At 43.7% G+C, this 25,271-nt stretch overlaps 1 protein-coding gene across 1 annotated transcript in view; it reads left to right on the forward strand.

The window, feature by feature from the left end:
* Positions 1-25,271, forward strand: part of LOC134405985 (uncharacterized) — a 46,581-nt gene that overhangs the window by 16,812 nt on the left and 4,498 nt on the right. Inside the window, exons 3-8 of the mRNA XM_063137212.1 lie at positions 14,324-14,638; positions 15,336-15,662; positions 19,219-19,542; positions 21,228-21,548; positions 24,208-24,507; positions 25,010-25,270. Coding sequence (XP_062993282.1) covers positions 14,324-14,638; positions 15,336-15,662; positions 19,219-19,542; positions 21,228-21,548; positions 24,208-24,507; positions 25,010-25,270 — 1,848 coding nt within the window. The remainder of the gene's footprint in view (positions 1-14,323; positions 14,639-15,335; positions 15,663-19,218; positions 19,543-21,227; positions 21,549-24,207; positions 24,508-25,009; position 25,271) is intronic.

Genomic DNA, 25,271 nt, shown 5'->3' on the forward strand with positions numbered 1-25,271 from the left:
GGCAGGGATGATCCCCCCATTTGCCTGGGATAATCCTTAGGTGTAGAAAGAGCCTCTGTTGATTTTACAGCTATGTTACAGATTGCAATCCAAGAGATTTTGATTGGCTATATGGAAGGTGACTCTTAAGTATGTTGGATGTTTGAAAGGGATTGATCGAAGATACGTTAGATAGATATTAAGCAAGGTGTGAGGTTTTCTAACATGGATGGTGTTGGAAAATGCTGTTTATTTGTTCCTACTTCTCCCTTGTTATTTCTCAGATGATAACCCGGTAGGGAGTAACCCAATGGTAGAAACCATCGCACCAAAATACGCCGACATTTACCAAAGCAACTCAGCTAAACTGACCTGCAGAATCTCCAACTTACCCTTTGACGCTGACCTTTCATTACTGGAAGTCAGCTGGACACAGGGACCGAACAAAAAGCCACTGGAGACAACGAAGCAGCAGCCCACAGATCAGGAAAACGATCTGCAATCCATTGATGCTGTAGCCACTGTGTGCGCAACCGAGTGGAACAGCGGCGACCTCTTCACCTGCAAAGTTTCTTTCTCAGGCTTGTTCCCTGAACCTATTGAAAAAACCCTGCAAAAGGATACTGGTAGGTGCCTGTTTACATCGTCTCGTGGAAAGCGTTGTTGTCATTTGTTTCGGTAGGACACTAGGTGTGGCAGGTTCTGGGTGCAGAATCATTCTGATCTGCCTTCAGAATATATAACACCACTTAAATGAAAGGCAATTGGTAGCTTGTTGAGAGAGGGGGCTTTAAAACAACAACAACACCCTCCTACAGAACACACAAATATGCCTTTCCTTCAATATGTGCTGGAAGGCATGTGCTGCTATTAGGATAGTTCAATGAATAATATCTAGGAACATAAGAAGAGCTGTGCTGGATTAGCCAACCAAGGAGGCTCTTGAGTGCAACAGCACCTTTTGTTCTTACTTATTCTTTTGAAAACTGCTTTGACACTCTTACTATTATGAGTAGACCCAGCTGAGTGACTGATTTGACCAGGGGAAACCACTGAGCTTCAAGGGATTTGAATCTGGGCCTCCTACATCTAATCCAAGCACATTAACTGTCAACGCTGACTAGCTGGGGTATCTTCTCTTCTTTGTGGGCTCATAATGATCCACAGCCACTTTGCTTTCAATCCACCCTCTTCTGCTGTGAGACAGAAACTGTATTCTCACCCTCTTTTACGACAAGCCTGCACATGACTTCAAGATGAAGGCAGCCCACCAGAAAAGTACAGTATGGCTTTCCTAGTGATGGACAGTCTAGCACAGACAGCAGAAAGTTAACTGAGACCCTGTTGGGCCATCCTAAGTGGCTGCAGGGCTGCATTTGGCTTGATGGGCCACGATACACAGGCCTGCAGTAGGAGAAAATGATGCCTGCCACCCAGCTCATCTCAGCAATGAAGAGCTGAATGTACCCATGAGTGCTAAATGGGAAAGACTCTATAAGCAAGTCTCTCTCTCCCTCCCTCCCTCCCTCCTTCCCTCCCTCTCTCTCTCTTTCTCTCTCTCTCTCTCTCTCTCTCTCACACACACACACACACACACACATATAAGGAGAGAATTAGAAGCTACAGTTCTAGAATAAAGGAGCTGCATTTACCTGTAGGATATTGTCAGCAATGTTAATATTGTACTATAGCCCTGTTCCCAACTCCTTTGGGAAAGTTATGTTATCGCAGTGATCAAGAAAACTAGGCTTCTGTTTTGCAGAATGCCATGGCATTGCAATTATGCTTCGTTCAGTGCTGCTCACCCAGCTGCACTTGCCCAGTTCACCTATTCGAAAACTTCCTATTCAGTCATGTAAAGTGTCCTTCTGCCTCTCTCAGAACATGCTACCCTACAAATCTGAGAGGTCAAAACTGAAGTGAGGCCTCAAGAAACTAAACAAAACAAAAACAGAAGAAAAGAACAGGGTTAAAATAATCATAAGGAATGTGTATTTGACATTCTCTTCTTGTCCATTCTCTTTTTGACCATCCAGGTGGCACCCTCATTCCTCCCTCTGTCTACATCCTTCCCCCTGCATCAGAAGAACTAGCTTTGAAGGAAACAGCCACGCTCACTTGCCTGGTGAAATATTTCTACCCCAATGACTTCTTTGTGAAATGGCTCCACAATGATCAGCCAGTGAATGCTGAAGAATACATCACCAGTGAGCCCACACAGGTGTCCAAGACAATTAAGAAGTACACTGCCTACAGCATGTTGACCATCAGTGAACAGGAATGGAGTACTGGTGACAAATACACTTGCATGGTGGGACATGAGGCCTTGCCCCTCAGCACAACTCAGAAGACAGTAGACAAGAGCACGGGTAAACCATCAATTTTCAACGTCTCCCTAGTGCTGACGGATTCCAAAGACACTTGTTACTAACCATCATCATAACGTCTCTTCTGCACCTCACATCTCCCTGTATCTACCAGTGTCTGTTTCCCTTGTTGTGTCTCCTGCTTTATTGTTCATGCTTCAGTGGAAAGTTTGGGGAGTGATGGTGGATATCTAAGAAAGATGTGTCTTCAATGTTAAAACCATAACTGGCCACATCTTTTGGAAGAAAACAAATAATTTGCAATAAAGAATGTTTTTTTCAAAACAAAGAAAGCTTCTGGCTTGCTGTGAGAAATGTTAATATGGGGATTAATATTAATTTTCAAGGGCACAAGCTTGGAATGAGACACCCAACTCCCATTTCAATATTATGGGAAATAAAGCTTCGGCAATTCCACCCACAGCTGTTATTTGGGATTTTTAAAGGATACTAAAAGCTCAAGATGCCAAAGATGGAAGTGCAAGAGTTTGCACTGCAGGTACTGCCTGTCTTATTGCAGTCATACTTTATTATTTTTTTCTCCTTCCTTGGCCTTTTCTCTCATGGGTTTTCCTTCCAGCACTTCCTCTCCCACTTCAAATCCTTCCACGTACATATTACACTCATCCTAAGTCGCTCGATTCTAATGCTTGGGATGGAGAAGGGCTGTTTTAGAAACCTAGTTGTTTCATTTTATGTGTGGCCTCATGGATTTTCTGGCCCCAGCGTCATTGTCTAATTCAAAACCGTTCAAGGATATTCTCAAACCAAGCTCCCCCATGTCATCTTAAGGAGCTAAGGAGGCCTCAGCGTACATGCAGGGACCCTCTACACTTCACTTCACAAGGAATCATTTATATTCACAATGTATCTTTTTATCATGGTAAGGAAGTTCTGTGAGAATCAGATATTGATGTACAAGGTATTGAGAGTAGAGATCTTTAGATAGGATCACACTGATGCACAGATAAATACATATTTGAGGTTTTCATGCACACCAAGCAGTGGCCTTCAACCAGTTAACACATTGGTTTATCTCAGGACAAGCTGATCCATCTTGTCTTGATTTTTCTCTTACAAGTTAAAGAAACGACTAGTGACACCAATAAAATGTGTACACACCCAACTATAATGATGAGCTGAATGATAGCAAGAGAATTCTTCTAAGCATGTCAAATGCTTCCACTTAGGTTCGCTACCACACACATTTGGCAAATAGCATATGCACTATATAGTAGCGCTCTTGAAGCCATCTAAGTAGTCTTTCATGTGTCAATGAATGACATATTTGAAGTTTCCTTGCAAATACTTGGGTACATATCCGTCAACAAACATTCTCAGTACAAGGATGTTAAACTATAATTTGAGAAATATAGCATTTTATAAAATCCAGAAATCAGTTTGTCCATCAGCAAGGCTCACCATGATGGAAACATCTAGAGCTTCATTAACACAAATGGTCATCTCACCCATTACTACAAAGTAAAGGTGTGATGGTTGTTCTGTTGAAACCATTCACAAATACAGACACACCCCTCTGGCCTTGAACGGATCAAATCTTCCACCAGCCTTATATAAAAAATCAGTCACTCACAGACCCAAAGAAAATATGAAAAAAAACACCCCAGGATAATAGCTTCTCTCATCCTCTGCCTTAAAACTGCATATCTGGTTCCAAAAACCTGTCTGACAGAGGCTTATCTAGGAATTTCTTTTCCATAGTCATGACCATAGGGTGCACTTAGAGGAAATGGACAGGAACCAAGCACTGCAGTTGCCTCAACTCAAACAGGAGCCACAGTTAAGGGAAGAAAGCTAGGTGTGGAGTGAAGGTGCTCATTTAGAGGTCACCAATGGGCCATATAGTCTTCCTTCTCGCGCAACCAATGGAGAGGAGTGCTTGACAGTGACAACACTGTCTTTGGTTGTTCCATTCATGCTTAATTAGGTCATCTAAGGAAAAATTAATAGGCACCAAAGTACAACTGTTGTCTTTTACCATCCATACTGTTTCCAACTTCTTCTCGGAATATACAGCAAAGCAACTGTGATGGATCAGACCCCCCATCCTTCCTGCCATCCCATAGCAAAGTGTAGGGAGCCAGGCAAGCTCATAAGTGACTTCCATATGACTTGTGATAGAGCTAGAACCCAATCCCATGTTGGGAAGACTAAATGCATGGGTTCTACTCATTTCAACTTCCTTTAATATTTGGGAGTTGGCTTAGATTAATTAGTAATTCCAGACTTCTCCTGTACTCTGTGGATTGACTTACATGCTCAAACTACTTGAGCATGTAAGTCAACTCTTCTGAGCCACAAATCTCACGGATGACTTCGGGCAAACCCCTTTCATCTAGAGTTCTGATAATATGAGATATACTAACCTTTGTATGTTCAAACGTACAACATATAATGCTAAACTCTCAACATTACCAGGAGATAAGCATCCACACTCTATCAAAGTCCATTTCCTGCAAAATTCCAAACCCATGTGTGATATATAAAAGAAACTGTCGATGCCATCCCATCGATGAGACATTGTAGAATATACTACACCACTACTTTTGCCCCATAGTTTCCAAAAAGTTATGTCAATACATTACTGAGAGTCTGTTTTGTAAAAGGCCATATTTGCAAGTTATAAGGAGCCTTATGGTTTCGAGGAGTTCACAAAACCATCAAAACCCAGAGAAAAATTATTTCCAAGACTCTAAATATTTACAAGAGCACCATGTTGAATGGGAGCTCATAAAGAATCTATGGCCCCATCAACATGGCTTCAACTCTTTAAGCTAGCTGCACAGCAGATATATGCCAATTTGTTGTTTATTCGTTCAGTCGTTTCCGACTCTTCGTGACTTCATGGACCAGCCCACGCCAGAGCTTTCTGTCGGCCGTTGCCACCCCCAGCTTCCCCAAGGTCAAGTCTGTCACCTCCAGAATATCATCCATCCATCTTGCCCTTGGTCGGCCCCTCTTCCTTTTGTCTTCCACTTTCCCTAGCATCAGCCTCTTCTCCGGGGTATCCTGTCCTCTCATTATGTGGCCAAAGTCCTTCAGTTTTGGCTTTAATACCATTCCCTCAAGTGAGCAGTCTGGCTTTATTTCCTGGAGTGTGGACTGGTTTGATCTTCTTGCAGTCCAAGGCACTCTCAGAATTTTCCTCCCACATCACAGTTCAAAAGCATCTATCTTCCTTTGCTCAGCTTTCCTTATGGTCCAGCTCTCGCAGCCATAGGTTACTACGGGGAATACCATTGCTTTAACTATGCGGACCTTTGTTGTCAGTGTGGTGTCTCTGCTCTTAACTATTTTATAAAGATTTGTCATTGCTCTCCTCCCAAGAAGTAAACGTATGCCAACACCCCATCATATTCCTAACACCATATTGCCTATTCTATTGCCATGAATTCACACACACACACACACACACACACACACACACACACACAGAGAGAGAGAGAGAGAGAGAGAGAGGTGTCCTTTAATTTGCACCCTTCAGTCAAACCGTAACTGCAGAATTCTGGTGTCTCTGAGTTATCAAGAAGCCAAGAAATAATTCATCACTCACTTGGAAATAATTAAAGTACTCTACAGCCCTTCTATACTGTCAACATGAAGATGGAATGTTTTTGTTCCTTCTTTAAGATGGTGTTAAGAAATGCTACCATCTGCCACCATTTACAAGACTACACTAAATCAGCTCATCTCCTTCCCCTGTGTCTCCCCAGCTTCATAAATCACTTTGCATCAAGACTTGTTTGTTGCATATCTAAAACAGTGCTCTGTTGTCTGCCAAAGTGCTTCTTTCCCATTCCCTTCTCTGTTTCACTGCCCTCATCCATTTTGTGTTACCTTCTCCTTTCCCCTGTGTCATTTCACGACATAGAGATTTTACTATCTTTCCGAACTCTAGAAAATGATGACTTGCATGTATTGTTCAAAGTCCACCTAGATGAAGTCATGACCTCTGACGAGGATGAAGAACTCGAAAACATCTTATCCATGCTTTCCACTTTCATCATCCTCTTCCTCGTGAGCCTTTTCTACGGTGCCACTGTGACTGTCATCAAGGTAAGATAAATGGGACAGGAAGGCGAGGACTGAAGTGAAATGTTCTTGACCATGTTTTCTAGACTAATAGACATTCACTTGTAGCTGGCAGGTGAACTAAGAAATAAGAGGAGAGAAAAAGTGTCAGTGGTCATCACAGAGCAGGCCAGGCCAAACTCCAAGGACATGCAACATGTTGTCAATCGTAACATTTCTCCCAGTTCATTCAACCTCTTATCAATGCTCCATTTGATGTTCTTCATCCATCCTCTACTCTCTGAAGTTTGCTCTGCTTACTTCTCTTCTACCTTGACTTTTCTCCGTGCTCTTCTCCACCACACCTCAGATTCTCTGCTACATCTCCAGCTCCTCTCTCAACCACTCTAACCAACTTTTTCCCCTTGCTCTTCCCTCACATTCTATGCCCCTCACTTCACTAGACCAGCATCTCATGACCTAAGTATAGACATAGAATCATAGAATCATAGAATAGCAGAGTTGGAAGGGGCCTACAACGCCATCGAGTCCAACCCCCTGCTCAATGCAGGAATCCACCCTAAAGCATCCCTGACAGATGGTTGTCCAGCTGCCTCTTGAAGGCCTCTAGTGTGGGAGAGCCCACAACCTCCCTAGGTAACTGGTTCCATTGTCGTACTGCTCTAACAGTCAAGAAGTTTTTCCTGATGTCCAGCTGGAATCTGGCTTCCTTTAACTTGAGCCCGTTATTCCTGCACTCTGGGAGGATCGAGAAGAGATCCTGGCCCTCCTCTGTGTGACCACCTTTTAAGTATTTGAAGAGTGCTATCATGTCTCCCCTCAATCTTCTCTTCTCCAGGTTAAACATGCCCAGTTCTTTCAGTCTCTCTTCATAGGGCTTTGTTTCCAGACCCCTGATCAACCTGGTTGCCCTCCTCTGAACACACATTACACAGGGCAACAGAGAAACTGTGAAGTTGTAGATAGTTGTGCAATTTGTTTCCTCTATAGCAACATTAATTATTCCTCTTTCCCAATTGTAGGTGAAATAGCAATGCAAAAGGTCTTCTGACCATGGGCAACGACTTGCCTAAAAGATTCCACAGTCTTTCACTTCCTGCAGCACCAACATAATCAAGGACTTGACATCTTCATCCTCTTTGAAGAAGAGAAGATTTATTGGAGGAGGTTATGTTTTAATCTTGCTTTGTATTGTGGTCGTACAGTTCCACGTAAGTTGAACTAGTTTTGGGCCCGCTGTTTACATCTTAGATCCGTGGTGCAATTTTGCTTCACTTTTCTGTTTGTATATGTGTGTGAGTATTTTTCAGAATCTCTGTAGTAGTCATATTTTATTTCAAGAATAATTGTATGTTTCTTCTAAACCCATAAAGAGGATATTGCACTTTTAACTTCAAGTGAAATAGAAGATCATTGCACAATATGTACCGACTAGAATGTTTGTCATTTTTTATTGTGATTGCTATACAATACAGCAATAAATATATATTCTTCATCAACACATTGCCTTCCTTGTCAATTACTGTTACTGTTACTGTAGTTTCTACTTGCAATTATGATTGAATCCCGAATTGCTGTTTGATCTGGAAGAAAATAAGTCATTCAATTTATTGCACAGCCTTCAACTAGCTAAAACCATAAAGGTTTACTATATTTCAAGGTAGTGGGAGTGCTGTGTACATTAGATGTTGCAAGGATATTAGTACTTCACACCCCCTGCTTATTTGGGAGATTAAAAGAAAAGATTCCTCAGTCACCACAAACATAGAATCATAGAATAGTAGAGTTGGAAGGGGCCTATAAGGCCATCGAGTCCACACACACACACACACTCGCTCAATGCAGGAATCCACCCTAAAGCATCCCTGACAGAGGGTTGTCCAGCTGCCTCTTGAAGGCCTCTAGTGTGGGAGAACCCACAACCTCCCTATGTAACTGGTTCCATTGTCATACTGCTCTAACAGTCAGGAAGTTTTTCCTGATGTCCAGTCAGAATCTGGCTTCCTTTAACTAGTGCATATTGGTGTCTTGGCTAGTCTTGTGGAGAGTTTGCTTTTATAACTGGGAGAGCTCCATTTTGAAAACTGGAATCATAGAGTGGAGTTACTGGCCTGTGTGGAGGACCTGCTAGTCTGACCCAAAGCTCTCATGTCCCATGTTTATGTCCAGTCCTCATCTTAGAGTACATAAACAGCTCATTCCTAGAGGCTGTTTCTATGGCTCATCATCTTCAATTGTCCTTAATGCCCAGAAAACATCCTCTGCCCTGACAGTCCAATGGCCCATCTACAAACTTCCATACCCATACTGTCTTGAGTCAAGAAGTACAAGATGGAAATACAAACTTTTTTTGTTCTGTTTTTGTTCCCTGTATGCAACTGTAAGTAATAATATCAAGATTCATTTGTGCAAAGCTCTATTTAACTTGAGCATTAAGTCCTGGAAATTTAGAACGTCTTTCTGTAACACAAAAGCTTCAACCTTCTCCCATTTCGGGATGTGGAAGGATGGGAAATCCAGTCCATTCAAGCCAGACAGGTTTCTACAGTATTTCCCTTCCAGTAAGTGGGGGTGGGCTGCATTGGTGTGAGGGGGAAGTGATTGGATTCTGGGAAAGATGTCCAATTAGGACACTGACATGTTGGGAAAAGGGGAACAGATCACTAGGGTGACCATATGAAAAGGAGGACAGGGCTTCTGTATCTTTAACTGTTGTATAGAAACAGGAATTTCAGCAGGTATCATTTGTATGCATGCAGCCCCTGGTGCAATTCCCTCTTCATCAAAGCAGTTAAAGCTGCAGGAGCCCTGCCCTCTTTTGTATCTGGTCGCTCTAGTGTAGCTCTTGAAGCTCTGCTGTGATGAAGAGGGAATTGAACAGGGGCTACATGCATGCAAATGACACCTGCTGAAATTCCCTTTTCAATACAACTGTTAAAGATCCAGGAGCCCTGACCTCTTTTCCTTATGGTCACCTGACAGATCACCCTCTTATCAACTTGAGCTTCAGGGTCTGAAGAGTTGACTTGACACTTGGGGGTGCCCTGTTTTCCGTTCCACACTTGCCCAAGTTGCAAGCCACTCCTTTGAGCAGAGATCAATACTCCGCCCCCTTTCTGCAGCTCCCATTTGCAAGCGTCACAGCATCACAGCATCACTTCCCAAGTGCAAGTGGGGGTTAGGATTGACAAGTTCCTTGACAAGTACAGAAGATGGCTCTGATGGGCTAAAGTGAGTAGTGTTGAGAGGATAAAAACTGACAAGGATAATGACAAGAGGGGTATGTAGTGCTGCAGGGCCACAGAGCAGACACAGGCAGACTTGCAATCATGCACAGTGGCGCAAGAAGAGCAATTCAAAAATAATTTAAAAACACAGCCACATTTGCCAAAAAAAAATTTTTTTTAATTGCACAAATTACATTTTGTGCAAATGGCAGATCTGGGACGGGAGGGTGTATAAATTGCCATCACGTTTTTAAAATTAAATCAATGTATTCCCTCAAATCTCTACAGAGTGAGTCGATGCCACCAACGGAAGGGGAAATGGAACAAAATCTGGAAGGCTGAGCCAGAAGCATCCATTGTGTTGCCACCCCCAAAATGGAATTCTCATATATCTCTGCTCCTACTCTCCCTGGTCAGGACATAAGTCATGATCAAAGCTCAGTTGACAAGCTGATCTTGACCATCAATCACCCCTTTATCCTATCTCCTTGGGATCCTGATTCCCAACTACCCCCTTCCTGGTTTCTCTGAAGCATTTCCTGACACCAAACGTATAATGGTTGAGGCCCAAAGCCTACGAGAAGCAATTGTGGGTGTTTATAGAGGCTGTTCTGGGAATTGAAACCTGCTGTTGAGTTGTGCGGCCTTCTTTTCTGGGAAAGGGATATATGTATAATAAAGTTGTGACTCCTGTAGGCAAATGTATGTGTTGAGGTCTTAAGTAGGGGTGTGATCCACTTCGCTTAGAATCAGAGAAGCAACAGTGAACCGGGGTGATCCACCTCGCCTACAGGCGGAGGCGAAGCGGATCAGGGGGCTGGAGAAGCATGGCAAAGAGAAGCGACCATAAGTGGAGTGCTCCTCTTTTCGCGGAGCGATCCACCCGCCGTTTTGGATTTTTTCACCCATAGGATTGCATTGCAGAAAACATTAGTGGATAACTTTTTTGTTTTTCAAGCTAACTATTTGAAACTCGCTGTGCTTAGAAAGTCATGGGTGGGGGTCATTTTGAGCCTATTTTCAGCACCCTGCGTGCTGCGGTTTGCTTGCTATAATTTTTTTTAAAAATAGGGTAAAAAAAGTGGGAGAGGTACTTTTTTGAAGTGCTGAGAGGCAGATTCAACTCCAATCATGATCACCTGATGAAGCATCCTCCAATCCCAAAGTTGGAGGGGGGGATAAGCAAAACAGGATACTTAGTAACTTGGGATACTGGGAAACTTTTCTTTTTTAGTCTCTGAACGGACTTTTCCCAGTGTTTTTTTTAAACAGTAGCCCCACCAAATGCACAAACACAACCTGAAATCATATACTAAGCAAATAAATAACAGATAGGAAACACAGCTCTGCTACCCACCCTAATCTTGGTGAACAACTGAATAGATGTGGTGCAAGGGGATTAGGTCCCCTAGGGCATGCGGATGTGCCCAGTGCACACACTCCTGCCCTTGGAGGGTCAGCCGAACCCTCCAAAGCTTAAACAGTTGAGAAGCTAATGCCTGTCATGAGTTGAAGTGTCAGGTAGCTTCTTAAAGACTGGTACTTACTTAGGGCTAGTCAAATTGGCATATCCCCCTCCCCCTGGGCATGTCCACTTTCCTCTTACTGGTAAAAGACAGACATAGCCTTTTTTTAAAAAAAAATCTTCTTGTTGTTTATTCCGCAACACTGCTGCTTTTAATTCCACCCCTCCTTTGTTTATTTATTTATTTATTACATATTTATACACCCCATACCCCAAGCTCTCCTGGCTTTTCCTCTTCAGTGAAGTCAGGCAGGCTTTCATAGTGGTTCAACTCTTTATTGTTGTTGTTGTTGTTGTTGTTGTTATTATTATTATTGCTATTAATATTAATTAGTACTGCTATTATTAACATTATTATTTTGTTGTTGTTTAATAATGGCTGTGATCACAATGCAGTCAATGAACTCTGAAGCAAGGATCACAAAGCTTTACTCTTATCCTCCTAGCCTCCTAGTTATGGGATGCAAAAGAACAGGCATATTTCTGTGCTGCTCCTGCCTCACAGGGAGCGTTTGCATTACTGGCTTTGAAATAATCCTTGGCTCACTTCCTTGTGCCCCCAGAAATGTCTGCTCCATGCCTGCCTTCCCACCTCTGCCTGGGTGCTGTTGTTCGGGGGTATCTGCTGGGACTGACTTCCCCATAGATCTTTGGCATAGTCGTACATTTCTGCCTGCCTCTCTGCCCGCCTTGTGCCTGGGAGCTGTACTACATGATGGGCTTTGTGGTTCATGCCCACAAGCCTCCGGCATGCTTGCTCCCAGTCCTCCTCCCCTGTGCCCACCTCGCAGGGATGGTTTGCATTACTGCTGGCTTTGAAACAATCCTTGGGTCACTTCCTTGTGCCCCCATGCCTGCCTGGCTGCCTTCCCTCCTCCCCCTGGGTGCTGCTGTGGTGGGGTATCTGCTGGGACTAACTTCCCCATAGATCTATGGCATATCTCTGCCTGCCTCTCTGCCCGCCTTATGCTTGGGAGCTGTACTACATGATTGGCTTTGTGGTTCAACCCCACAAGCCTCTGGCATGCTTGCTCCCAGTGCTGCCTGTCCTTCTCTGTGCCCGCCTCGCAGGGATGGTTTGTGTGTGTCTTGCTTTGACTCAGGGGATAAGTCCTTCCTGCGCTCACTTAGACTTTTTGAAGTTCCAAATAAATTTTTCAAGTGTGGAAGACGATTCATATTTAGGTTTACCTACTCCCCAATTCATGGCATGTTGGGATTTCCTTTGAAATGGCCATGAATAAAGCCCATTGAGCTGTCTGCAGCTTCCCTGAGATACTGGGGTGTCCGATTTTCAAAAATCCCCCCAAAATCAGGGGAGGCTTGGATTTGCTTGAGGCTTGGCATGCATTTGTATACATGCATCAGATGTCATGGTGCCTAATTTGACATTTCTAATGTGAAAATTGACAGAGTTCTAGCATGGGACTTGAATTGGGGTGCGAAAAATCAGGGGATGATGGGATTTGCTTGAAACTTGCCATGAATGTGGATCTAGATGGCATCTGTGAGGGTGCCCACTTCAAAGTTTTTTATCTGTCAAAATGTCAGAGAAAATCCCATGTCTGAAAATGGGGTGTCTGATTTTCAAAAATTCCCCGAAAATCAGGGGAGTCTTGGATTTGCTTGAGGCTTGGCATGCATGTGTATACATGGATAAGCTATCATGGTGCCAAGTTTGAGGTTTCTAACATTAACATACACTAAAGTTGTAGGCTTTTTTGGATTTCAATGCAAGTCTATGGGGGGGAAAGTGGAGCTCCGATCCAGATCTGGAGCTTCGCAGCGAACCGGAGCGGACTATAGGCAGAGCAGACCCGATCCGGAAGCTGCAAATCTGGAAGAGAAGTGGATCGGAGGGTCCATCACACCCCTAGTCTTAAGGCACCATAACTCTTAGGTTTGAATGATCTAAATATTGGATTTCAAACAAGGCTCAGAGAAATAGTGGGGTTCACCGAAGTTTACCAGATGTTTCACAATCTGAAGATCAGTAATAGCAGACACGCTTCCCTGAAACACAGTTTCAGTATTTACACTATTTCCCTTGATTGTGCAGCAATATGGAACCCTTGGGCCTTGGGCTTGTTCTAGGGCACACTCTCAATTTAAGCAAGGAGACGGGATGGCTTAACAAACCTGGACAGCGGAGGAAGGGGAGCAGTGAAGCTGATAGGTTGAGATTTTGATGTGCCATTGGCCATGTAGAGCTTTACCAACTGCCACTGGCAACTTTTTTTGTGGTGGCCTCAGTGAAGTTTAATCTAGGCCAAGTAAGTCAAGCCATGTGCTGAAGACAAAAGTAAATGAAGTGACCAGCTCAGAACTGAGATAGGCATGCAGGTAGTTAGGGGGATCATATACCTGAGAAATAGACTAGGTATCAATCTAAGATTAGACTGAAATAAGAATAAGATTTGACCTCAATATTACAGCTTAGCATGTCGTGTGAACCATTCCTAAACATGGTGGCTACATAACCACAGTTTAAACATGCTTACTAACCATTTGCTGCAAAGGCTTAGTGGCCTAACCATGGTTTAGCATGTTGTCTGAACAGGCTCAACCTCTCAACGACGATGAAATGTAAGTATGTGCAATTGCATTTACTAATAATCACCCGATGATAATGGTGGTGGCGATGATGGTGATGAATATCATTCTCTAGGAAAAGGTTCAGTAACTGTTGGAGGTCCAGGGCCCCATTTTTGCTCCCCGAAGACCCCAAATGTGATTTCTCCCCCCAAAAAGAGGGCAATGTTTTTGAGAGAGAGAGAGAGAGGAAGAGGAGGAGGAGGAGGAGGAGGAGGAGGAGGAGGAGGAGGAGGAGGAGATAAAACCACTCCATAATACTTTAAGAATTAAAATGACCTGGTTTCCAAGGTAAATTTAATCTTTTGGGCGCCCCACAGCCACTACAGATGCGTTTTTTGCTGTATTTCTTCTTTTAAAAACTTCTGGAGAAGTTGGGGGCACTTCAGTGGGGAGGCCACAGGGGGCTGCATGTTGCCCATCCCTGCTCTAGGAAAGTGTGCCATGGAGAAGCGAGGAAGGGTCTCAATAAGTTCCCCCAAAGGCTTCTAAGTTGTAATGACTATTGTAGGGTAAGCATTAGACCACTTAAGGTCTTCTCATGTTCTCCATGACCTCCCGCCTTTTTTCCTTTCCTACAGCTACCCAGGAAACACCTTCCGTGTTCCCTCTGCTGTCCTGCTGTGACTCCAGCATCAGGGAGCAGAAGGGGAGCGTTACCTTTGGCTGTTTGCTTGCTGGATCATCCACAAGGACTTCAAAAATCATATGGCAACCTGACGAGCCAGGAAAAAAGGAATTCCCGGAAGCACAAGAGCAAGGAAATCGGTGGTTCAGCACCAGTCGGCTCACAGTCCCATTCTCGACCTTCCAAACAACGCCTTACACCTGCACTGTACAGCAGTCCAATGGAGGCGCACAGAATGATGGCCTTTTGGCCACCATCGATTCCAAGCGTAAGTTTCATAGAGTGTGGTGGGCAATGGAGGAGCAGAATGACCCGGAGGTGTATGTGGCTGGAGGCAGATGTGGGTTCTTTAAACCACCATTGGTTGTTGTGTCATGTGGAGGGCACTGTTGGTTATTTTCATCAGCTACAAGAGCAGTCAAAATGGTGGCTACCACTCTACTCAAGCTGGCAGAACTCTACTTTTGGCAGCAAGGAATGATGGGATACAAGTGGGAAGACTGACAGGAGGAGGGAGGGTGGAGGATGAGTTTGTCAATGCACCGTGCATTAATAATCTACTCACAGTTGTTTACAACCAGCTCACAGTTGGTCATTTCTCTGATTGTGTGGGGTGTACCCACAAAGTAACAAATTGTGAGGACTATTAACCTACTGTTGACTATCATGGTGTTCTAATGCGGCCATTGCCTGCTTTTAGACAGGAGGGTGAAGACAGTTTTATTTAAGTGGGCCATTTCAGGAATCTTGATTTTTATTGTGTACTCTGCTGCTGTTTAAAATGCTCTTAGGTTTTCTTCATCAGTTTCTTTCTGGAATTTGAGTTTTTTGTTGTTTTAAATTTTGCACAGTAGAGAGATTTTAAGAAAGCTATGCTAGATACTTTTTGTAAAAAGACATGATATCAGTGAATGAATAATATATATTCCAACGGTCAGCAACATTTTCCTACTCTCTTTTCTCAGAATGCAATTGGGCACCCCCAAAGCCTGTCCAAGTTCAGATCTTAACCCCCGACTGTGATGCACAGGCCACAGACTCCATCCTGAAGCTGGTTTGCGTCCTTCAGAGCCTTGGCCCTGGAAAAGCCAGCGTGGAATGGCTGAAGAATGGACAAGCAGAGCCAGAGAAAGTAGAGGTGACGTTGGCCACTGGCAAGGACAAGAGCGGTGGTTACTTCAGCTTTGTCCAACGGAACATCAACAAAGACAGCTGGGACAAAGGGGACCTCTACACCTGTAAAGTGACTCGTTCACTGAATGTGACCACGCAGAACACCAGCAAGTGCCAAGGTGAGGGACGCCTGCTCTCCAGATAAGGGGGTGATGGGTGGCTGGAGTTGAAGAGATGGGCAAGAAGGGTGGATTGTTCTCAGGGGCTCACCTGAATGTCAACAGGAAAGCTGAGTTGTGAGCTAGGCAGGTCCATCTGGGCAACATCAGCAAGAGGAAAACCCAGAGCAGACAAGCTGCTCCTACAAAGTAGCTGTTGAGTCTCAGACTGACATCCTTCATTCACACAGGTTTTTCACAGGTTGTACTTTCGGACTTAGTGGTACCCAATCATTGTTCTTCACCTATGAACTTCATGAGGACTTGCCATTGACTTTCCACACATCTGGGTGGTGGAGTGTTTTTGGAGTTCACACATCTTGCCATGTTCCACCCACATGAGTGGCGCTGACATAGCCATATGGGCTTGGGTCGGACTGTGCACTGGAGCATGCTTTTTTAGCAGCCCATTTATTTATTCATTTTAATGTGTGTTACAGAAGTTTTTCACTTGGGCTCTCTTGCTTGAATATTTTGTTGCCGTTTTTATGTAACCTTAGTGCAATTTAAAATTTTGCTTCCTTAAAATGTTACATGCTGACAACTGGAAAGGCTGGATGTAATTTTCGATACACAATTTTAAAGTTTACACTAAAAGGCTTTTTTCTATTATTATTATTATTATTATTATTATTATTATTATTATTATTATTATTATTTACATTTATATACCACCCCATTGCCAAAGTTCTCTGGGTGGTTTACACAAAATAAAACACTGAGCATTAAACTCTGATATAAAAAAAATTAAAAGCATAAAAACAGATTAGATACAAAATCCAACTATAAAACTATAAAACAACTATACTGCTACAAGGGTGCTGAATGAAAAGGTAATAACGGTGTGACACAGTGTAGAGCAGGCATGGCGGACCTCCAGACCACAAACTGGATTCCCTCTATAGAATTTTCCCATCTAGTCCACTAGCTACTGGCCCAGGCCCTGTCCCCTCTCTTAGCTTGGAAAAGCTCTTACCTCCAACCAGTAGCTGATCAAGGAAAAGAGGGCTTTTTTTCTCCCTGCTGAGCATTGAAAAAGCCTCCCTTTCTCAGCCACCAGCAAGAAAAGCTCTTGTCTCTGATCAGCTGTTGTTCAGAGACAAAAGCTTTTCTCTGTCTGAGAGAAATCAGAGGCAGGAGTGTGGCAGCTGGCAAAAAGGCCAATTAGATGCTAGGGTTGATTAGGAAAGGGATCAAAAATAAAAACTGTCGGTATCTTAACACCCTTATACAAATCCACTGATTTAGAATAATCTGCCCAGTTCCAGTTGCCCCATTAAGGAAAGCTAGAAAAGGTACAGAAACCCAAACGATCCAGGGGATGGGACACCTTCTGTATGAGGCATGACTACATTAGGAGCTTTTAAGTTTAGAAAAACTATGTACAGGGCCGGTGCTACCATAGAGGCCACTCAGGCAGCTGCCTAGAGCACCAAGCTAAGAGGGGCGCCGGGCATGGCACAGCACTCACGTGTGTTGGCTGTGAGCTGGGCCAGCCCGAAGATTCAGCTGGGCCTCGGCGGGCGAGATGGCACCCCGCGCCCGCCCAGCCGAAGTGAAGCCTGGGGTGGGGGTGGGGTGTGTGGCGTTACACCCCACAAGTCAGTTCCCCAATGTATGTCTGGAGTTTGTAAGTCTGTGTTTTTTAGAATGTTGGCCTGAGTGGGTGGAGTTAGAATGTCTGAGGATGGGGAGGAGTGATATATAAGGGAATGACTGAGGGGATTGAGGAGACTTTTTAGGTACTCTTAGAGTCTTTAGCGCTCTCTGTGTGTTAGCTCTTGGGGTTTTAGAGTACTTGGGTCTGGAGAATTTGAGGTTCAATGTAGAGAGTGGTGTCTTTGGAGTGTGGTGTGCACACAGTTGATGTATATTAAACAATACTGATAATAAAGAAAGCTCAAGAGTGATTGTATGAGAGAAAGGAAAGCGTGTTTGTGAACAGGTGAAAGGATTGGATGAAAGGTTTCAAAAAGGTTTTTAAAAGTTTTATTTGAAACACAGCTTGTGAACTTTTAAAATAAATTTTAATCATTTTGTTTTAACTACCACAAAAATCCCACATGTCTGTTTGGCATTTATCATCTGAAGTTTATACATTTAGCACCCACTCTTGACAATAATTCACCTCAGCACATATAATTCACAGCGCATTATTTTATTATTGAAATCCTTCTCCATTTAACCCCTTTCTCCACATAGTTTGGAGGAAGGTGGTTTTTATCCCTTGCCTCAGGCATATCAAGTGGTGGTGCTTGGCTTGAGCAGGGAGTAGCCATGGCCAGGCCTGGTGTCCAGAGCCTGTGTCATGGCAGGGTAGCTCCACATTCGGACTTCCGGAACATGCCTGGAAAAGAGAGAGAGAGAGAGAGAATGTATGGGTGAACAGGGTGCATGGGGTCTTTGAGTGAATGCATGTGTTCATGCATGTGTTTGTTTGGAGTGAGTGATGCTGAGTGTGTGTGTGCGCGCACGTGTGAGTTGGGGAGGATGATTTGGAGGTGATATTCCTATTAAATAATGTATTTTAGACCCCTAGACATTCCTTTCCAATTTGTTTGCTATAATTGGCATGACGTATTTCTTGCACTTTAAAATAAATTTAGCAGTTTCAAGTTTTGTTTTTATTTTTCCCAGGAAACATATGTTCTTAAAAATCCAAGTTGGCATTTTTTTCAGGGGGCGAAAGTAGCTCACCTTGCCTAGGGCGCAAAATAGTCTGGCACCGGCCCTTACTGTGTATTTACTTCATTTCTATACCTCCCAATAGCCGAAGCCCTCTGGGCAGTTCACCAAAAAAAAAGGCTACATGGGGTACATAGCAGAGTTTTACAAAATAATGCATGGCATTAAGAAAGTGGAGATTTTTTTCCCCTTTCGTAATACCAGGATCGTTCAATGACACTGAATGGTACGAGATTCAGGACAGACAGAAGTCATTCTTCTCACGGCACGGAATTCACTGCAACAAGCATGTATGGCTTTAGAAGGAGATTTTAAAATTCATGGGAGGTTTTTTCTCTTTTGTATGATTGTAAACCACTCCAAGGACATTTGCCACTTGGGCTGCATACGAATTTACTTGATGAATAAATGCCTCTCAGTGGCAACTAGTCATGATGGCTATATAAAACCTCCAGCAGCTGTCTGGGAGTGCATAAATGGGGAAAAGGTCATTGCCTTAATGTCCTGCTTCTGGGGTTCTCAGTGTCAAAGAAGTTACAATAAAATGGCACATACATGTTAGAAATGATTTTATTTATTTTTTATAAAAAGGCGTTTTAGAAACACGATTTTATCACATTTGCTATCTGGTTTTCTTACTTTTAAAAAATGACCTACAGCCCATTCCCTTCCATGCTTACTGAGAAGGTAAGATTCACTGTGTTCAAAGACAGTTATGTGCAAATAACCATGTGTAGGGTTTTGGCTCAAAACTTTTCTCAAATATTCAAGAGTATTGCTGGTTTCAAATATTGATTTCCTGCTCCATGTCTCTTGGCATGATGCTCCCCAGCCTGCTACAGTTCAATGCGTCAACGTGCCGTCTTCATCACCAAGCCATCCTACAGAGAGCTGCTTGAGAGGACAGCAACCGTCACCTGCACTGTGGTTGGTCCCAGCCTCAAAAACACCCAAATAACCTGGCAGGTGGATGGCAGGCCCAGCACTGGTGGTCAGAAGAGCACAGTCAAGACAGATGCCAATGGCAATCAGAACGTGATAGCTATCCACCCGGTATCTTTGGAGCAATGGAAGAAGGGGACCAAAATCGCTTGCAAAGTGGCCGGAGATTGCTATGAAGAAGACACCAAAGAAGTCACAATCCAAAAGGACCCACGTGAGTACATTACTGACAGAGTAAAAAGCATCTTTTGCCATCATACACTTTGGGAGGAACATGTTTTTATATGGCTCTTTTTTATATATACCCACATGCATAGATACATTTTCTAATTAGGACAAAAATTCTCCTCTGCAGACCCCTTTGTAATGATCAGGACTTGAGCGAAATAATTGACCGGGGGCTTGTTCATTCAAATCCCTGTTTTATAATAAACCTGGAGAACTCAGTGACTGAGAAAAGATAGAAATATCTCCTGTCCAAAGGCTCTTCGGGGAAGGAAACGTTTCCCGGAAGAGGCCTCAGAATGGGTTAGACCATTGGTCCATCTAGCTCAATCTTGTCTTCACTGACAGGAAGAAGCTCTCCAGGGTTTTTGACAAGAGTTTTTCCAGCTCTACCTGGAGATGTCAGGCACTGAATATGGGACGTTTTGCATGCAAAGTATGTACTCTACCACCAAGCTGTAGCACTTCTGAAATGGCTCCTGCTGAAGTGTACACCTAGAAAATGTTCCACCAGGGTTGGTTATGGAATATCATTTTCTCCACAGCCTTTGAGAGAGTGGAGAAAATGATCCCATCACCATGAGACTTCAAATATTTATTAATCAGTTGGTTTATATCCTGCTTTTCCACCGTAAATGGTGTGCAAGGCAGCTGATGGGTCCTACTCATAGAATGTTCCTGAAAAATCCACACTGAGTTTCTCACTCGTTATTTCATCCATACGTAAATAATCCAATAAGAACGTCCATAACATTTAGCGTATTGTCCCCCATTCCATTCAACTTTTTCCCATGTCTCTTTTCCAGTATGGTAATTGCCTTAGCAGAAACATGTGTATTTTCCTGCAAATAAATTTGCGTGAATTTCGGGAAAGTAAAAAAAAAATTAAGAAAATCTGAAAGTCTATGGTCTGCGCAAGGCCTGGCTTGTGGGGGAGGGGGGTCTGCAGCAGATTCTGCAGGTTGGACTATCAGAACTCATTTTTGTCCGTCTCGAATTTCTGCTGCGTCCGTAATCTGTAGTTAGGTCTAAGTGGTGAGGAGGATGCTTTGCATGAATATATTCAGCAGCAGCTTCCTTCTTCAATGGTTTTTTGAGGAAGTTCAAAACGGAGGTGGGTCTTAGTCCATTCCGAGTGAGAGATTGCTCATTCAGAGTGAGGTCAATGCTATTTGCAAAGCGTGGCTCTCAGTCCCAATTGGCTCCTTTGATGTCAGTGGTATCACAACCCTCTTGAGGGATCCTTCCAAACACATGAGTGCTCAAAGCGTTTAAGGGAACGGCTTTTGCACCCAGGCCCTGCCCCTTTCATCAACATTATTTGTGTATGGTTACTTGTGGTATGACAAAACTTATGTTAATGTAGAATTTAATAACCATTATGTACAATGGGCTATTTTGAGGGCATGGAATAAATACAAGCTTAGGTTTCATCAGAAAATGCCATTATGGTTATCAGCGCAAGAAGGACACTGAAGAAGAGAGATTCAAATGTGCATAATTGGTTAACATAATTAGAACTAGTACAGAACTAGTACAAGGCGAATACAATTTTCCCCCTTTTCATTCCCAGTCTTGTTTGTTTGTATAGGAAGGGCATGTGAATGATTTTTTTTTAAAAAAAAACATCCACAGTTGTGCTTCTGCTATATCTCGCTTCTCTTCTCAATTTAGGATCCACAAAGCCTTCCATTGCCATTTCTCGAGCTAACCTCGCCCCCTCACCCAAGAGCCCCATGGCCCTGATTCTCCTCTGTGATGTGAGTGGTTTTTCCCCCATGGAAATTAGCATCTCTTGGAAGAAGGATAACATCCCCTTGAACGAAAAGCTGTTTGAGAATGGGAATGCGACACCAGCCGGGGATGTGTACTCTACTTACAGCATCCTGAAAATTGGCCGAGATGAACCACGGCCAAAGGCGGGCAGCTACAGTTGTGTGGTCCACCATTCCTCATCTGAAGAGCCCATCACTGCCAGTGAAGATGTACCCATTGGTAAGTGGATCTTCCAAGGTGGGTTCTAAAGTTGTAACCATCAGGAGGAAGAATCATAATTTCCCACCCCTTTCTTCCCTTGCGAAGACTTCCGATGGGAAGAGTTTACACATTCTTTGGTAGAAAATATCTAGCAATGGCTAGAAGATATTGTTCCAGTGGTTGGAAAAGGTTTGCTTACTGGGAAATGGCCTGTTTGTTGAGCGTGTCTATATGTATGTTGCTGTGTGTGTTTATTTGTTTGTTCAAGCATTTGAAGAGTTCAGTTGTAAAGAATAAGGCAAAAAATGGATAGGATCCAGCACAAAGGTTCTTTTGCCACTCCAGTGTTTCACGCTGTAGTCTTACACCAGTGCAATACTATGCCTGAGAAGTAGCCACCAGTGCAATTGTATGGGACAAGGAAACTGAAGCATACAAGCCTTGTCAGGATTCAGAGAAGTGAACCGCCCAGAGAGCTTCGGCTATTGGGCGGTATAAAAATGTAATAAATAAATAAATAAATAAATAAAGAGTAGACCAAGAATATGGAACAGGAGGGATGGAGAAGCATCAATACTGACCCATCCTATCATCTCCAGTAGGACCAATGGTGCTTGCATGCCCTTGTCTTGCACTGATGCAGTGTTGCTACTACAACACATGGGTATTCACAAGGAGAAAAGCATGAGTACCAAGAACCAAGGCACAGATTGGGATGGTGACCCACTTGGACCTGAGCAAAGGGGGTCATGGCGAGTCCTTTGTGGGCACCATGGGATGTCACATAAAGTATAACAACATTGAAATCTGGGTATAATTTAGGTTCAATTAAACGTCTGCTAAAATCTGGCCCACAGTCTAAAGTTGAAACTTAGCCTCTGAAAGCCAGTACAAGCCAGAGGATATTCACAGGGTCACACATGCATGTCCATTACACAAATCATTCTGGTAATCACTTGTGTGCTCAAAAACAGCCATCAAAACCAAACAACACAGACAGAGCATTTATTCCACCCTGCCTCACTCCCATTCTTTTCCGTGGAAGCAGTTCACACGTTTGCCTGAGGATTATTGGACAGTAAGACTTGGAGTGATTCACACACATGTTCACACTGATTCACACATTAGTGAGTTTTGGTGAGTCTTTGGGGGAACAATCTCTGCAAATGCTTTTGTTTTCTGAACTGAGAACAAAGATTGGACAACCATGGGGGTATTCTCTGCAGATCAAAGAAATAGGCAAGACAATTGGGGAGTGTCTTCCTGGTGCAAGGTCGGCGCCGCGTCACTCAGAACCCTCCGAACTCTTCCTGGTGGAAGGCAACCAATCCCAGGTCGCCTTACACCAGGCACTGCATAGCCACATCTCCACTGCGACTCCAGAGTGAGGATTTGGGAGTGTCTTGATGCCATCTTGCACATCCTCACCTTACTCTGGAGAAAAAAGTTGGGTAAAGTCCCCAACTCTTTTTCTCCACAGCTTTGGCAGCAAACCCCGAGGTGGGTGTGCGATTGCAGCAGGGCCGTATCATCGACGCTGTGCCACCACACAGCCATTCCTGGGCTTTCCAAGCATTTTACAGCTCCCAGTACAAACCAGAAAAAAAACTGGGGGGGGGAGAGGGGTCCATTTCCTCCCCCCTCCCACTCCCTTGGACTCCCCCTCCCCATTTTTCCAATAGGTTAAAAATGAAATTTTGGGGAACGCAGAAAACACCACCTATGAAATATTTTATCTTTCGGAATGACTGAACTGATTTTTAAGACATACACAATGTACATGAAGATTGGATACAAGACCATCTACAGTGTTAGAACATCAAGCCTGTGTCACAGTCCATTCCTTGTGCTCTTGCCTTCTCCTTGAATAGCTTTTGATCTAATGTGGAGAAGGAAGTGCCCTTTTTCTGCTGTCGTTTTGGAGCCAAGCCTTCTCTTCTGGTCACCTTTCTGCTCAAACAACGGTGCAACAGACACCCTGCCGCAAAGCTAAGGCATTTATCCTTTGGAATTCACAATCCTTGGCTTACTTTCCTGGGAGCAAGCTCCCTTTAACAGAATGAGACTTGCTTCTGAGTAAACAAGCACCAGATTGCTCTGAAAATTTCATATATATGCCATCACATAGAAATGCCATAAATTATACATTTTGTTTTGTTAAAGCACTAAAATACGTTAAGGTTTGCAAAGAAAGTAAGTATTGCATGTAATGCATAATTCCACCAAACTTTCCGTATTTTCCCAGGGGGCTGGGGCGGGGTGGGAAAATGGGGTGTCCATCCCCCCTCCATGGTCTCAGCATTTGCAGTAAGTTTACATCTCTTGCACAACTCTAATTTCATTTACCAAAGGACCCCAGGTACTGCTGAGTACCACAATTCCCTGCTTTTTAGGCCCCAGCTGGTCTCTTGCATTCTCAGAATTCAGTTCTGTCGGCTTCTTGCACCTCTTGCACAGCAACAGCTACTTCTACTGCCTTCTCCGGGAAGACACAAAGGGTCCTGGTGTGCTGTTCACCTTGCTTGACTCATGAAGAACACCTTCATTTCTTTTGCTTATGCTCCTGAGGGATTCCTTTTCCTTACGCCAGGTAAATTGGTGCCTTCCTAGCTCACCTTATGATGCTACTTTTTTTCCTTTGTTATTATGGCAACGTATAATGGCCGTTTCTTCACAGATCCCTTTGAGTCTAAAGCACCTACCGTGGAACTCCTGCAATCAGTAGATCGGAAGAAGAAAACCATGATGCTAAAATGCATTGCGTCAAACTACAGACCCAGAAGTGTTACCATCCAGTGGAACGGCGGCTCGCAAAACAAGAATGAAGTATTCACGGAAGAAAAAATGGTGGATGGAACGTACAGGGCCAGCGGGCTCTTTGTGATCCCCCTCGCTCAATGGCAAGAAGCGGAGCACTCTTGTGTGGTGGTGCATAAGGAAACAAATTCACGTGAGGTCAAGACCATCTCCCGAAAAGGTGAAGTAGGACCCTAGGCCACACACTAAGTCACCAGAATGGCTGAGCTGTATCTCTCGGCCGATTAAATCTTCTGCACTCTTTAAACATGAAGCCAAACAGTTATAGACAGGGCTAGATGGGAAGTCCTCTATTAGAACTGTCATAGCACCATGTACATCTTGTAGAACTGGATGGTGCTGAAAGAGATTAAGACTAGAGGCAAAGATGTGAGTTTCTAACAACTGTTCTAGTGGATGAGTCACGGGCAGAAGCAATGGTGAAAAATTGAGATGCAAAGCTAAGAAAGGAATTACATACCGTGTCTGAAGTACTGGTGACTTCATCCTAAACTCAGTAGATCTGTTCTGAGGATTCTACATTTATCTTATAAAATAAACATGAATAAAAGAGGTGCCTTCCTTTCTTTCTTCCTTCCTTCCTTCCTTCCTTTCTTTAGACTGGATTATGCCCACAGCCCTTACACTGACTCTCAGTGCCAACCCATCCTGCCCCATCACAGACCTAAGAAAGAATAGTAGTATCACTTTGCTCTGTTCCATCTATGGCTACTCCCTGGAGAACATCAAAGTCATCTGGAACGGTGGTGGGAAGACTCAAAAGGTCCAAAAGCAAGACACCCAGCGTAATGGTGACCAATTCTACACCACCAGCAATCTGTCAGTGCCTCTACAGGAGTGGAACAAGTTACATGAGTACAGCTGCGAAGTGACCCAACCTGGAACAAACAACACCCAGATAAGCAAAATCAGCAAGTGCACAGG

The sequence above is a fragment of the Elgaria multicarinata genome, chromosome 11, assembly GCF_023053635.1.
Source record: "Elgaria multicarinata webbii isolate HBS135686 ecotype San Diego chromosome 11, rElgMul1.1.pri, whole genome shotgun sequence".
In the NCBI taxonomy this organism is placed as follows: Eukaryota; Metazoa; Chordata; class Lepidosauria; order Squamata; family Anguidae; genus Elgaria; species Elgaria multicarinata.